The 16,543-nt window shown below is 37.3% G+C and overlaps 2 protein-coding genes across 3 annotated transcripts in view; one reads left to right on the top strand and one right to left on the bottom strand.

The window, feature by feature from the left end:
* Positions 1-3,281, bottom strand: part of LRRC49 (leucine rich repeat containing 49) — a 163,790-nt gene extending 160,509 nt beyond the window's left edge. For both annotated transcript variants that reach the window (XM_059371947.1, XM_059371948.1), the window contains exons 1-3: positions 3,128-3,281; positions 2,418-2,474; positions 433-520 (exon numbers count right to left, since the gene is read on the bottom strand). In XM_059371947.1, coding sequence (XP_059227930.1) covers positions 433-520; positions 2,418-2,474; positions 3,128-3,175 — 193 coding nt within the window. In that variant the 5' untranslated portion in view covers positions 3,176-3,281. The remainder of the gene's footprint in view (positions 1-432; positions 521-2,417; positions 2,475-3,127) is intronic.
* Positions 3,282-3,566: 285 nt separating this feature from the next.
* Positions 3,567-15,527, top strand: THAP10 (THAP domain containing 10). The gene is made up of 3 exons (XM_059371951.1): positions 3,567-4,084; positions 14,128-14,275; positions 14,385-15,527. Exons 1-3 carry the CDS (start codon positions 3,656-3,658, stop codon positions 14,573-14,575), a joined length of 768 nt encoding a protein of 255 aa, XP_059227934.1. The 5' UTR covers positions 3,567-3,655; the 3' UTR covers positions 14,576-15,527.
* Positions 15,528-16,543: the final 1,016 nt, after the last annotated feature.

The raw sequence follows: 16,543 nt of genomic DNA, 5'->3' as shown, positions 1-16,543 counted from the left end.
AGGCCTTTGATATAAATATCTATAATTATATATGTTAGTAAGGGAGATTTTCTTTTCTACTCCTGACTTTTCACTCTTTCCACTGTTCCCTTATTTCCAAGACATATGTGTTCCCATACTCTTACCCTCATTAGGTAGGCATTTTTCCTAGTTCTAAAACAGTATTTGGAAGATTCCTTCCCATTCTGTTGTGCATAACCCAGCCTCGAACTACAGTACAACTGCTTTTTCTATTGGAAATAATCTACCATGTTGTATATATAAAATCAATTCTGATCCAAATAAATACCAAACCAATTTGATCAGTGAACCATTGGTTAATGAACCATTTCATTTTTAATTCAGGTCTATTTGGATTTACGTAGTCAAGATTATTAAGCAATATTACTCAAATAAGATAAGACATATCTGATCTCTACTTGCTGACAATACCTTGTCTACTTGAGTAGTTTCTTTCAAGATCATGTTGTAAGAGTCGACCAGAGAATGATGGCGTTTCTTTATTTAGCTTGAATTCAACCTAAAAGACATATTTGGGGGGAAATTTAACAGTAAGTCATGAAGATAATTATAAAATTATGTACAATACTGACACAAGACACAACACAGATGAACCTTGAAAACATGCTGAGTGAAAGAAGAGAGACATAAAATGGCACATGGCATAGGATTCCATCTATGAAAAACTGATAATAAAAAAATCTAAAGAGACAGAAAATAGATTTGTGGTTTTCAAAGGGAGTGGAAAGGGGGAATGGGGAGTGATTGTTTAATCGGTACAGGGACTCCCTTTTGAGTGACAAAAGTTCTGGAACTACACACTGCTGATGGCTGCACAACCTTATGAATGTATTTAATATCACAGATTTGTACAACTTAAAATGGCTAAAATGGAAACTTTTATGTTAAGAGTTTTTAGTGCACACACAAACGCACACACACAGTCAATTTCATGGGGTCAGATGAAACTATGCTATAAACCACTTGCAATTCCTCCATACGCTCACCACAAATACAATGATTAAAAGAACCATTTTCTAGAAAACAAAAGCAAAAATCATATAACAAAAAGTAAATTCCGTTGAAAAAATATCAGTTTTTATCATCAGAATTCCTTTTAAGAATCCAAGTGTAATAAAACTGTATATCTAAACCTTCTAAGAAGGGTATTCTCTAAATTGATTTTAAATTATTTGATAGGACTGAGGGAAAAAAAAAACAACCTCGTGATTAGCCAGCAAAAAACCCTAAATATGTATCATAAAAGAGTTATATGCTTCTGATTCATCCATAATAAACATTATAACAGCATTTGTTCTATAACTGTATGAATTATATGAGCTGAAGGTATTTTCTCAGAACATATGTCCACTCTAGAGAAAGTAAATGGTTTGAAAAGAATCTGGACAAGGCACATAGTTCTTAGAAATACATTAGAATGATAAAAAGGGATTTTTCCAGCAAAATCAATTAGCAAAACTTTGGCAAGGATCCATTATGTCCAATTATAATAAAGAATATTTTCAATTAATCTAGCTAATTGCTATTTATTCAAGATGATCAAATGGTCTATTTTTCAAGGGTTTATTTTCACATTTAATGTAATCAACTACTGCCTCCTCGACTAACGGTGTCCTTCCGTCAACCCTCTTCATGCCCCTCCTTACCCTCCTCATGCTGTTGTTTGTAAACTCTGTCCTTCACTTTAGAGTTCCCCTAGTGACATCTACTGAACAATCTTTTAGGGAAAAAACTGAATTGTGATGGTTGGAGCTATCCAACTTGGGCAAAGGAGGAAAAATTGTTTTGTGTCTTGAGACAGTTCTGTGGGAGGTAGATGAGTAGGTCTGAGTGCTGAGGTGAGACAGGAGGGAAAGAAAAACATGTATCTCAAAAATCAGATCTAAAGCTAGAAATAATGGAAAGGCCAGCGGATATTGTATGCAAATCTGGGAAAAAAGAATCTTGTGTTTACATCTTAACTTCTAAATAGTATTAAGCCCAATATAGTTTCACTGCTAATCTATTATGTTCTCACCTGATTATAAATGGAATCTGTAGATATATCCCCCATATTATTACATTTTATCCATTATAAGATGCCATCAGTAGCAAGACATACCATCATTTTACTCACTACTAAGAAAGAAAAAAACTTTCCTAATTCGATTATGATGTGCCATCAATTTTAAGAAGAATCCTGACTTAAGACATGTTTAAATATAAAAAACAAAACAAAACAAAACCCACCTCTTGTAATCGGTGAAGTAAGAATCAGTTTTTTAAAGAGGTTTTTTTACTTTAGGTGGGCAGAGAATAAAAATTATTTTAGCTCTACTCTTTAAATCATGCTGTTATTTGTGTAGGTTATAAAATAATTTATCTTCGATTTAAATATAAATCTGCTTAAATCTTACTTTGCTTTTTTCAGGAAGCGACGATGTTTGAATAACCAGATGAAGCCCACAATTCACCTGCAACGTAAAAAATTATAGCATAAAATACGCTCTTAATTTAAATACACACATATTTCTCCCCAAACTGGTACAGATAACAAACACTTAGTATAAAACAGAATGCTTGCTTTTCGTTTGTGGTAAATGATCATGTTCTGACGATCTGCTGAAAACAATAAAATCGCGACTAAGAATTAAAAGGTTTCCCTGTGATTTATTTCCCAAGATGTCTGCAGCGATGTAACCCTCCACCTTATAACCTGAGGTATCTGACACTTGCCATTTCAAGTCTACGTAAATATCTCAATAGGACAGGTGAAGGAGGTGGAGTGCCTATCAATAATACATTTTTTCCCCCCCTTAAATAAGAGAAGGGGTGGGAAACCGACTGGTTAAAAGAAGTGAAATGAGTCTTAGCCTTTCACAGCAGACCAGCTCCACCTTCTGGAAGCCAAGAACCTGGACAAGACTTTGACTACCCATCACACAATCTTAAATACCCTCCAAGTGCCTTGGTCCAGTCCACGAATCTCAAGCCTCGGTCAGACAATAGCTTGAGTGGATTCAGCGATCCTGGTCCCAATAATACAGCCCATCACCTAGGACAAAGACGCCAGTCAGAAAGAACGATACGAACGGGGGGAGAAGGGAAGGCACGAGACCCAACCTACGTTATTCGCAGCCCGGCCAGAAACAGAGCGGTACTTCCCGGGAATCATGGCAGGAGACAGTCCAGGATCTGTTAGATCTGCCTTGGAAGCGACGATACAGCGGAGACTCAGACACCGAAAGGGGTCATCTCCCAGGCAACCCGCTCAGGGGTTACCATGGAGACGACCATTTCCGGTCTGGTCCTCTCCCAAATCGCGGGGCCTACCCGGTCGGTAGAGCCTCCGCTGATGTTTGCTGGGGTCCGGTGCGTCCGCACTTCCTCGTCCTGCTTTCCTGGCCTCGTGCAAACGGAGCGGGAAATTTGGATCCCGCTGCCGGTGGCGCCCTGCTCTCCGGGGAGGACCGCCGCGGGCGGACGGAGGCCGATATCCGAGCACCGCGTACTCCCCTGTGGGGCCCCAGCTCGGGACTTCCGGTGGCCGGAGGTAGGGGCACGCACGAGGCGCCGCGCCGCGCGGCCTGGCGCAGGGGGACCGGCGTCTCCCCGGCTGGGAGCGCGCGGGCGTGCGGAGGCTGAGGCCGCGGCGATGCCAGCGCGCTGCGTGGCCGCCCACTGCGGCAACACCACCAAGTCCGGGAAGTCGCTGTTCCGCTTCCCCAAGGACCGGGCGGTGCGGCTGCTGTGGGACCGCTTCGTGCGGGGCCGCCGCGCCGACTGGTACGGGGGCAATGACCGCTCTGTCATCTGCTCGGACCACTTCGCTCCGGCCTGTTTCGACGTCTCTTCGGTTATCCAGAAGAACCTGCGCTTCTCCCAGCGCCTGAGGCTCGTAGCGGGCGCCGTGCCCACCCTGCACCGGGTGTCCGCCCCGGCACCTAAGGGGGAAGAAGAGGGAGAACACGCGGGCGGCCCCGAAAAGGGAGGAGAGCCCCAGGCAGGCAGGCAGGCAGAGGCCGCCCCGCGGCCAGCCTCCTGTACGCTCCTCCGGGCCAGGAAGAGGGCTGCGCCTTCACAGGTAAAGGGACATCAGAAGTCCACCGAGGGTCGCGGAAGGACCCCCAGACTGTGGCTCGGCTGTGCCACTAGTGTCACCTGGGGAGGGTCATCTCCCCTCGAAGGGTTCCGTTTTCCCATCCGTAAGATTAGGAGGGTGCTGTAGCGGGGATCGCCAGGTCCTGTTTGACATGAACGCTGGGGAGTTACATAGTTTGCTTCTGCCTCATCCTCCCTCCCTCGGACTCCCACAAACGCACACTCTCATCCTTTAGATTATAGAGTCGCCTTCACGGTCCGCTGCAGACTTTTTAAATAAAAAGGGTCCCATTTGCGCAAATCTCAAGGAAAAGGATGCTTGTAACTGTTCTTGCTCGACATTAACCTGAGCTTTAGGAAATGATTTTAACTGCCAATATGGTGAGGGAAGGGGGGGTGTGGAGCCACGGATGAAAATGGGGTTTGCTGATATATCTCTTCGCGCCCCTCAACTTCCTCTTGACTCGCTCCCTGTAAGTTAAAACATCCTAGTGAGCTTCATGTTCTCACCTTGCCCTCTTCTGCTGCCTGACTAGTCCTCACAAGCACGGACTAGACTTGTTTTGCATCCGGGCACCAGATCTTCTTCCCACTTCCCATCTTAATGAAGACTGCCCAGCCTTCTTTGAGATAATCAAGCATCAGCCCTATCGCCATCCCAGAGATTAAATTACGACTTTTGGTTGGATCTAAAAGGTATCCATTTCGAGAGATGGGAAAGTTCACCAAGTGATCGTCAGCTGATCCGTAACTGACATTTTGGCTTTGACTAAGCCCTCTTTAGCCCAGACTCAAACTTTATACACAAGGATGTCAATCCAGGAGATTAAGAATTTCCTCACAGGCCTGTAATAGTTGCTCTAGATCCAATTGCCAGACCAAAACACTTTCTGAAATACCAGCCTGCTTCCTACATTGGAATGCATGCTTAAGACACTTTTAAGGTATCCTGGTATTACTAGGATTAAGAGCAAAATTACTAACACATCCTACGTGTCCTTGCACGCTTTTTGCCTACCATACTAGTCCTATCCAAGGCCACTGTCCCTTGTTGCGCCATATACACCAGTCATGTTGATCTTTTCCATTTTTGAACATGCTATGTTCCTTCCTACCAACAAGCCTTCACTCATTTGTTTCATGTAATGCCCTGGAATTATGCTCCTCCCATTCCCCATTATCATCAATTAAGTCTTTTTACTTCAAAAATCAATTCAAACATCCTTCCCCTTTGGTCCCCTAATTATATATTTTCATTCTTCATATAGTTCATATGCTTTGGTATCATACATACTTCAATAACACATCACAGTTGTCATGAAATAATTGTGTCATTTGCTTAATGTCTGTCTTCACATTAGAATGTAAGCTCCGTGAGAGCAGGGGTCCTATCTGACATGTTCATTATTGTATTGGCAGTACCTAGACAATATTTCGCAAATTTTAGGAATTCAATAAATATTTGTGTAGTGATTATGAGACTCTAAGAACACTTTTTTGTACTATAATGGAATTTTCAGTTCTCAGCCAGCTGCCCTTCTCACCAGGCTGTGTACCAGTCAAGACATCTGCCCCTTCCTTTAATTATCTGTCCACTATCACACTCATCCAACCTTTACCTAAGCACATATATAATACACAAATTCAAATATGTAGTAAAAGGAGCATTGAACATGCCATGCACACCCTTTTACCTTTTTACTTCCTCATAATTATACCACCCTATCAAAACTCAGGAGAAGAAAAGCCAGCCTAGTGAAACAATCAAAGATTTTATAACAAAGGCTAACCTTGAGGAGATCCAGAGTACATACCAAACCTACTTTGCTATTAGAATATTATATATATTAATATATCTAGCCAACATTTCTAACAATCCATATTAATGCAATTAATATACTTGCTGTTTATTAGGAAACTAAGTAATAGTTACTTTAGAAGTATATAAGGTTAAAAAGAGTTTAGAGTTGATAGCAATATATTTTTAGCCAGGTCTGGATTGAGTAGCCCTAGAAACATTGCTAAGAAAGTACTTGTGCAACCTCTGGCTCCTTTCCCCACTCACTGTTTTTCCAATTCCAGGAGCAACTGACTAAAAATCCAATTTCCAGGCATTGTATAACATTTATAGAGGGCTATTATAGATACTGTTCTGGATAGTTGGGTTTTATGTGGATAAATATAACTGAATATTCCCTATCTGCAGGGAGCTTGAGAAAAGATTAGGGACCATCTCCCAGGAGAAAGGGGGCTCTGAGGAGTACTATGTACTATCTGATATCTTACTTCATGAGGCTGTGATTATTTTCCTTCTTATTTTTTATCCAGCTGTATTTTTTAAATTGTCTAATTGAAATGTAAAAATATGCACGGAAGTGGACAAATATTGTCATTAAATTAACACAGACTGAACAAGTGTAGCCACTAGACAGCAAGAAATCGAACACTGCTAGCAACCCAGGGACCCCTGTATCACCTGAGCTGAAGCCTTCACTCCTTGGAGAAAACAAGTTTGCTTTTTTTTTTTTTTGTAAGCCTCATAAAATAGAACCATTATATAGGCATTTCTTGCCTCTGGCTTCTTTGTTCAACAATATATTTGTGAGGTTCATCTATATAGTTTCATATATATCGGAAATTTGTTTTAATTATTATATATATTATATATAATTATTTAATTATTATATAAAACAATAATAATTGTTTTAATTATTATATTATATATATTATATTATTATATATATAAATATTGTATGAAAATGCCAAAAAATGTCTCTATTCTACTCTATTTGGACATCTAGGTTGTTACCACTTGGGGGCGATTATAAGTAATGCTGCTATATGCATTTTTGAACATGTCTTTTTCATACGTGCACACATTTCTCATGGTATATACCTTCAGTTGCTGGGACATGGTATTGTGCTAAACTTCAATAAATAATTCCAAGCGATTTTTTAAAATAGTCATACCAGTTCACACTTTTCTAGCAGCCTGTGAGAGTTTACATTGTTCCTCATTCTTGCCTACACTTGGTTTCTCAGACTTCCACATTTGAGTCCTTTTGCAAGGTGTGTAGTGGTGGTTTACTTTGCATTTCCCATTTTGTAAATGAAATTAGTAAGGGAACACCTTTTCAGATGTTAATTGAACATGTGGATAACCTCTTTGGTGATATGCCCATTTTTCTATTGGGTTATCTTACTTTTATTGATTTCGGATTCTTAATAAATTCTGGCTTTCTTTGTCAATTGAATATGTTTCAAATATCTTCTCCCACTGTGCCTTTGCCTCTTCCTTCTTAATAGTGTCTTTTGATGTACTGAAATTCTTAATTTTAATGCCAACCAACTTACCAACATTTTTCTATATGTTTAATGCTTAAAACACGCTTATACTGCCTTCTATAAATTTAATTGCTTTTAATTTTTACATTCAGATCTACAGCCCATTCAGAATTGACTTTTGTTTATGATGTGAGATAGGGTTTAAGTTTCATTTTTTCCCACATATCCAATTGACTCAGCCTCTTCTATTGAAAAGACTAGCATTTCCTCATCCTATAGCATCAACTTTGTCATTAGTTAAGTTTCTATGTACACATTACATCTGTTTCCACATTTTTAAATTCTGCCCATTTATCAATTTGCATATTTTTGCAACAGTATAATAGTATCTTAATTATTGTAGCTTATATTAAGAATCAACATTTAATTAATCAATTTCTCTTACCTTCTTCATCTTCATAGATGTCTTAGGCTATTTGGGGCTCCTTAAACTTCCATATATATCTTAGAATTGGTTTGTCAATTCCCACAAATTATTTACTGGGATTTGATTGGGGCTACATGGAATTTATAAGTGAATGTGGGGAGAAAGACATATTGACAATAACAGTTCTTCCAATCCATGAATGTAGTGTATCCCTACATTTACCTGGGTTCTTATGTTCCTCTTAAAAATATTTTATGGCATTCTATGTAAAGGTTTTGAACATCTTTTATTAAATTTATTCCTATTTTATTTTGCTATTATAAACAGTATTTAAAATTTTATTTTTATGTATTTATGTAGATAAATTGATCTTTGTTGACCTTGTATCCAGAAACCTTGTGAAACCCTATTTATTCCAATAATTTATAGATATTTTCCAACTTTCTACATGTCTATAACATGTCAGCAAATAGTTTTTGATGTTTGTGCTTTTATTTTCTATTCCTGCTATGCTAACTAGAAATTCAGTACAATGTTGGGAACCAAAAAGGTGATGAGGAATCCTTTTTCTCATTCTTATTTCCAGAGGGAAAGCCTTTAAGTTTACCATTTTATATGATTTTTGCTACAGTTTTTTTTTTTTTGCAGTTTTTTTACTCCTGTCTATTCCTAGTTTTTGCTACAGATGTAAATCATAAATGATGTTAAATTAGATCAAGTGCTTTTTCTGAATCTATTCATGATCATATATTTTGTCCGTTATTCTGTTATTGTGGTGAATTATATTACCTGGTTTTGAAATACAGAACCAAACTTGCATGGCTGAAATAAACACATTTTGGCCAAGGTGTATTACTCTTTTAAATATTGCTTGATTTGATTTGCTAATACTTGGGATTTTTACATATGTGTTCATGGACAAACTCAGTCTGTAATTTTTCTTTCTTGAAATGCCTTTCTCAGTGGTGCCTGGGTGGCTCAGTAGGTTAAGCATCTGCCTTCAGCTCAGGTCATGATCCTAGGATCCTGGGATTGAGTCCCACATTGGACTTCTTGCTGGGCAGGGAGCCTGCTTCTCCCTCTGCCTGCCTCTGTCTGTCTGACAAATAAATAAAGAAAATCTTAAAAGAAAAAAAAATGTCTTTCTCAGATTTGGTATCAAGATTATGCTGACTAATGTGGAGTTATTTCCTCATATCATTCTCTGGAAATGATTCTAAAAATTGGCATATAGTCATTAATAAATTTGATATTAATATTTGGTAGAGTTTGCTGATAAAGATACCAGGTCCTTACCTAGCCCTGGAGTTTTCCCTGTGGGAAGATTATTTTTTAAGATTTATTTATTTATTTTAGAGTGTGTGCACACAAGCAGGAGGCGCAGAGAGAATTTCAAGCAGACTCCGTGCTAAGAACAGAGCCCACTGCATGGCTTGATCTCATGACCTTGAGATCACGACCTGAGAGGAAACCAAGAGTTGGATGCTCAACCACCTGGACCATCCAGGTGTCCCTTGTGGGAAGATTTTTAATGATGGATTCTTTTTTTTTTACAGTTATAGGGCTATTCAGTTTTTTGTTTCTGTACTTTGATAAATTACACTTTTCTAAAAATTTGTCAAAGTTTTCAAATATATTGACCCAAAGTTATAATAATTTTTTACCTTTTAAAATGCTATATGATCTGTATGTATTCTATATGATTTTTGCTTTTTCTTTCAGTTTTTTATCTGCTTCATCAGGTGTTTATCAATTTTTATTAATCTTTTCAAGGAATAAACGGACTTCTTGGTCTTCTTTCTAGGTTTGGTTTTTCTTTTTTCCATTATTTTCTGTCATTTTTCCTTCCCGGTACTTATTTTTTTCAACTTTGATTTTTTAGTTGCTAGGTTAGATTTATATAGTACTGAGCTAAATGATTAACACATATTTGCTTCTATTTTTCCATTAAGCAAGCTTGTTAAAAAAGTGAAAACTTCACTTAAAGTTATCTGTACATATTAAGATGTGGTATTTCATGCGAAGAATATCAGAATAAACAAATTGCTTGCTTTTGTGAAGACAAAACACGAATTTCCAAATACTTTATATTTTATCCCGCTGCTTAAATTTTTAAGAAAATTTTCTAGTAGTGGGGCATCTGGGTGGTTCAGTGGATAAAGTGTCTGCCTTTGGTTCAGGTCATGATCCCAGGGTCCTGGGATCAAGGCCTCTGTGTGGCTCCCTGCTCAAGGGGAGCCTGCTTCTCCCTTCTCCTCCCCACTTTTACTCTGTCTCTCTCTGTCAAATAAATAAACATCTTAAAATTTTTTTCCAGTATTTTAAAAATTATTTTTGTAAGACTTAGGGTTTTTTTTTTAAGAAGTTTTAGGTTCACAGCAAAACTGAGGGGACTATAGAGACACATGCGCAGTCACCTCCATTATCAACATCCCCACCAGAGTTGGTACATTCGTTAGAACTGATGAACCTACATTGACCCATCACTATTACCCAAGTGCCATAGTTTACGTTATAGCTCACTCTTTTTTTTTTTTAGATTTTATTTATTTATTTGACAGACAGAGATCACAAGTAGGCAGAGAAGCAAGCAGAGAGAGAGGGAGGAAGCAGGCTCCCTGCTGAGCAGAGAGCCCGATGTGGGACTCAATCCCAGGACCCTGAGTTTGACCTGAAACGAAGGCAGAGGCTTTAACCCACTGAGTCACCCAGGCGCCCCTATAGCTCACTCTTGATTCCTCTACTTTTTGAATTTTTAAAAAAATTTTTATTTACTGTTCATGTAACTTCTTGAGAGTTTAAATTGGATCATGGGTTTCCAGAGCTTTCATATTAATAGCCAAAGAGGCATTTGAGTTTCACATGCTTATTTCCCAATTGTAGAATTCCCTATAGTGGTTTTAATATAGGAAAAACTGACTTCTGAAATGAGGATATGTTAGAAATATTTTGTGGAATAAATGTTTTGTGTGATGTTAATGATTCTACTCTAAATTAATTAAGCCTAATTAGTTTTTCTATAGTCTTTTGTGCACTTAAGACTATAAATTCCCTTGTAAGCATGGCATTGAGTCCCATAAGTTTTTTGATATAGAATATGATTCTTTAGCTTAAAGTATCCTTTTATTTTCATCCTAAATTTCTCTCTTATCTTTTCATGGGTAATTTAGAAGTGGGTTTTTAAATTTCCAAACATACAGGCATTTTGTAGTTCTATTTTTGTTATCAATTTCCAGGTCAGTTACACTGTGGCCAGACAGCTTACAGCATATGAATTTAATCATTTGAATTTATTGAAACTTGTATTAGGCAAAACATAGATCAGTTTTTATAATGTTCCATGTGCACTTGAGGTGAATGCATGTTCTGCAGTTGAGTATGTGTTCCACATATGTCTATTAATTGTGCTTACAGGTTCTCTATCCTTATTGAATTTTTGTCTACTTACTGTATTAATTACTGGAAAAGGCATGTTAAAAATCTTCCACTGTGATTTTGAATTTATGTATTCGATCTTCTAATTCTAACAGTTTTTGTGTTATGTAGTGCTAATATAGCAACATCAGCTTTCTTTAGATTAGCGTTGGCATAGGACATCTTTTTACATCCTTTTATTTGCGATCTTTCTGAATCCTTCAGAATTTTGGCATTACTCTCCTCCGATTGCCCCTTTCAAGAGAATGTATCTTTTTCCTCTGGCTGCTTCTAATATTTTTTTGTTTTCCAGTTTTACTGTAAAGTGCATAGGCATGTCTTTCTTTGTTTTTATTTTGATAAATACAAATAGCACTTTTGTAAAACCATGTCTTAATATCGTCTCTCCATTTTGGTGAATTTTCAGATATTATTTGCTCAAACAGTGCTTCTGTCCCATTTTCTCTCTCTTTTCCTCCGGTACTACAATTTATATCATATATGATACTTTCTCATCTTACCTGCTTTGTCTCTTGTGATCTTTTCTATAATTTCCAAACTTTAGTCTCTTTCTGCCTCATTTCAGATGTTTTCTTTTAACTTATATTCCAGCTGATCAATGATGTATTTGGAAATTCTGTGTTTTAACCTTTTAATATGAAGAAGAAATAATCAGATATGTGCACAAAAGATTTATTTTCAAAAATTTCTAATATAGGGACGCCTGGGTGGCTCAGTGAGTTGTACCTCTACCTCTGGCTCAGGTCAGTTGGGCCTCTGCCTCCGGCTCAGGTCATGATCTCAGGGTCCTGGGATCAAGCCCCACATCGGGCTCTCTGCTTAGCGGGATCCTGCCCCCACCCTGCCTGCCTCTCTGCCTACTTGTGATCTCTCTCTCTGTCAAATAAATAAATAAAATCTTTTTTAAAAATTCTAATATAGATTATTTTAATAGGTTATAGTGTATCTATGCAATAGATGTTATACAGCCATAAAAATTATGTAGAATATTTAATAACATTGAAACATGATATATTAAGGAAAAAACAAGGTTATAAAACAGATAATTCCAATTAAAAAAACATATATGGAAAAGACCAAAAAAGTTCTAAAATACAAAGTTGTTAGCTACAGATAAAGAGATGATGGCTAATTTTTAGTTTATTTTTGCTTCTCTGGCGCAAATTTTTCTCAGTGATAAAAATTATTACTCTAATGGGAACAGAAGTCATTTTTAAAAGCCTGATTAAGTTCCTAAAATGCCATTTTTCCAGGCATAAACCTGTTTTCTAAAGAAATATTACTTATTATAGATTTTTATAATGCTTGGCTTAGAAGTAGATACAGCCAATAGAAATTGTTCATAATTTCATAGACACAAATGAAAAGGTAAGCCTTATATTTTGATTTAAGTCCTCAGTAATATTAGGTATAATTATTCCTGTTACAAAAACACTCTTCAGGGCACCTGGATGGCTCAGTCAGGTAAGCTTCTGCCTTCAGTTCAGGTCACGATCCTGGGGACCTGGGTTCGAGTCCCATGCCAGGCTCCTGCTCCGTGGGGAACCTATTTCTTTCTCTGCCTCTGCTTCTCTCTCATAAATAAATAAATAAAAATCTTAAAAAAAAAACAAACTACAACAAAGGGATTCTTCACAAAAGTTTCTTCACAGTTTCTTTAACTTGGGTGTTAATGGCCTATGTTCCAGCAACTATGGAAGCCAGCTAAAATATTTTTCAGTGGTGATTCATTAGTTGCATAGAACACCCAGGGCTCACTCCATCAAGTGCCCTCCCTAATTCCCATCACCCAGTTACCCCATCCCCAGCACCTCCCTTCCAGCAACCCTGCTTGCTCTCCATAGTTAAGCGTCTCTTATGGTTTGCTTCCCTCTCTGTTTTCATCTTATTTTATTTTTCCTTCCCTTCCCCTGTGTTCATCTGTTGTTTCTTGAATTCTACATGTGAGTGAAATCATATGGTATTTGTCTTTCTGTGACTACTCAGAGAAATAATACTATTATTTAATATTTTTAATATCATTATTATATAATATTATTATAATAATATTATAAGAAATAATATTTATTATTTTATTTAGCTTAGCATAATACCTTCTAGTTCCATCCATGTCATTGCATATGGGAGATTCCATTCTATTTGATGGCTGAGTAATAGTCCATTATATATATATATATATATATATATATATATATAGCCACATCATCTTTATCCATTTGTTGATGGACATCTGGGCTCTTTCCATATTTTGGCTATTGTGGACATTGCTGCTATAAACATTGGGGTGCACATGCCCCTTCGAATCATTATGTTTGTATCCTTTGGATAAATACCTAGTAGTACAATTGCTAATGTTACCATCTAAGAATCCAAGTCCTTTTTCTTTCTACCTTTTACTTCCCCCACAGATCAAAATTTCCATTTCACATTGTAATTTTTCTCAGGAAGGCATAAAAACATTAAAGTCAGCCATATTATTTTGTTTAAGTATTTCTCTATAAGGTACAAAAGACCGATGATGAGGCTTTCCAGAATAATGCTACTGCTAGGATATCCAATAATTTAATACAAGTAGTATTAGCTCTCACAGCTATTGATTTAGGGAAAAATAATGAGTTGTAAGCAAATAATAACTTAAATATTTCTGTTTACCCAGAATGTTGGCAATTTATGATTTACAAATAGTAAACAACAGTATGGCAGAGTTCTTACGAACTTGGACTTTGGAGCCAACTTGCCTGGGTTCCAATTCCAGTCTTCCTAATATGTGACCTTGAAAACTATTATTTATACTCTTTTACTACTTCTCCCTTTTGAAAGATAAAACCATACTCATTAGGCTACCTTTGATATGGTTCTCCTCTGGTTTATATTTTTAGATTACATGTGAAAATGAAGTTAAACAAACACAAGTCCCTGCTAATAATCTATCTTATGGTGTCACTTCAGTACCTACTCACTGTGAAGACGGCCCAGTGCATAAAAGTACACAAATGTCTCTGAAAAGGCCCCCTCACCGCAGCGTTGGTACGTTTGGACTCTTCAACTGACTGATCATTGAATTGATCTTTTGTATATGAAAGATAAATAACAAGCAAAATGTAATTCACAGGCAAATGTGTTTATTCTCTTTCAGGTATTCAGGCCAAAGTGAAAGTGTTCGGAAAACAATTGTGTAACGCCACTACTCAGACCGAGGGATTGCAGTCTAGAAGTGCCTCCGTCTTTGACATTTACTCCAGTGACCCAGATGCAGACTGGGATGTCAAGAGTGAGCAGAGCGATTTGTCTTATATAGCAGTGCAGGTGAAAGAAGAGTCCTGTTAAAAATGCAACGTCAAAGGACTTGATGTCCCATAGGTTTTCAGATGTTCACTCACATAATTACTTCTTTGCTCTTGCAAATCTTTCACTTTGGGATAATTGAGTATCAGCAAAATTGGTTCAGCTCTAAGGCAAAAATGTGTCCACCTGCCAAGATAACGAAGCTAATCCTGCCCACAAACCTCCCCACCTCCTACTTTCATCTCTTGTTTCTTTTTTCTTTTTATCCTTTTGGTGGAAATCGAGATATAAGACAACATGCACAATAGCATTTCCAGATCAAGATTAAGCACTGAATATTTAAGCTTACTGCAGAAGCAACACTCATATGGGTCTTATAGGACATTCACAAGTTAGAGTGTCACTCTTCTAAATAACTTGAAGGTAGTAGTAAGCACAGGCAAGTGTGGTACTATGAAATGATTTGGGAGCCAGGAGACTTATCCTTGATTATTACTTTTTTATGTTGTATATTTATTAGTTTGCCCATTCATAATACTATTGGATCTATAGATCAGTCCCTATGAGCATTTCTGGTGAAGTTATGGCTCTTACAGAAAATTTTGGAAGGGAATAAATTTAAACATGGATAGAGTTGCATATACTTGGATTGCCTTGTTAATGAAATCTACTTGCATTGGTTCCTATTACAACGAACCAATGAGCTTGATTAATTTAGATTGAAATTATTAACATCATGCAAAAAAAAAAGTATTATATTTCTAACATATCCCAATTTCAAAAATTGGGTTTTTCTCATTAATACCATTCTATCAAATTCTACATTTGGGAACTAATGGTGTGAAACATAGCTGCCCCATCTGCCATTTACCAGGAAAGTTTCTAAAGCAGTTTTGTACCATGAAGTAATTTGTTACAGTTGTTTCTGAGAAACTTACTATAATTCTGATCTTCTACTGAGAGTAATAAAAATAAATGTCCATTTTATACCTCACATGTCTTGTTAATTGCGCATGATTGGAAGACCTTGCATGCATTTTATCCTAGAAGGTTTAAATAATATACCAAAGTGATTTTCTTTCAAAGCTAATTTCATGTGTGACTTAATTTGAACGGTATAATTTTATTAAAAAGAATAATAAAATAAAATATTAATAGAAGTGAGCCTGAACAATGATTATCTAAACACATAACACTATTGTTGTTGTTGTTGTTGTTACTGTTTCTTTGGCTTGAATTTGAGATGACTACTTGGTGTTTTGAGAGAACATTGTGTTTTAAAATTAAGCATATAAACCTTCTGAAGCTAAATGCTATCAGTAAGTACCTGTTGTTCGTTCCTTGAGCTTTTAAACAGCCTACCACCTTAATTAATTACAATCATATAATTAATAAAATAATTAATTATAATGAATGTCATATGCCCTTTCATCCCCAAATTTCACTGCCAGGGGTTTACTTCATTTTTATGTGTTAAACAACTTTGACAACCATAACCTATCTACCTTTCTTCCTTCCTCCCTTCCTTCCTTCCTTCCTTTTTTTTTAAACAAAAGGCCTGAACTTTATTAGTTCCCCACCAGTACTGCCCCCTCCACCACTCCCAGCCCTAGTGAGAAGCTGCCCCTGTCAGAGGCCACCAGGCCTCAGGGCCAGACGGGCCAAAGTTCCTCAGAAGCTGCTCCTGGTCTTCCAGGTCCTTCCACTCCTCCTTGCACCTATAGAAGATGGGGCAGTCCCAGCTGGTGCAGATGACATCCTTGTGCAGGCTGCCTTGGCAGCGGGAGCATTTGGGTCCAGAGGTGCAAGAAGCACTCCTCCAGGGCGTTCCTTCCTTCCTTCTTCTTTCTCTCTTTTTCTCTCTTTCTTCCTTTCTTTCTTTCTCTTTTTCTTTCTTTCTTTTTTTTCCTTTCAGGTTTTTTTCTCTTACCAATTGAGAATTTATGTTTGCTTTGTGAATTCACATGATTTCATAATGTATTGTGCAATTTTCACTGTCCTAAAGTAATG

This window comes from Mustela nigripes, chromosome 13, assembly GCF_022355385.1.
Source record: "Mustela nigripes isolate SB6536 chromosome 13, MUSNIG.SB6536, whole genome shotgun sequence".
In the NCBI taxonomy this organism is placed as follows: Eukaryota; Metazoa; Chordata; class Mammalia; order Carnivora; family Mustelidae; genus Mustela; species Mustela nigripes.
Note: the sequence above shows the minus strand (reverse complement) of the source record. Positions and strands in the feature narration are given on the sequence as shown.

Bases quoted from the DNA above. Each gene is read 5' to 3' on its own strand.
- THAP10 (XM_059371951.1), top strand. From the start codon at position 3,656: ATGCCAGCGCGCTGCGTGGCCGCCCACTGCGGCAACACCACCAAGTCC. The intron at 4,085-14,127 runs GTAAAGGGACAT...TTATATTTTTAG, and splicing joins AGAGGGCTGCGCCTTCACAG to ATTACATGTGAAAATGAAGT. The intron at 14,276-14,384 runs GTACGTTTGGAC...ATTCTCTTTCAG, and splicing joins GCCCCCTCACCGCAGCGTTG to GTATTCAGGCCAAAGTGAAA.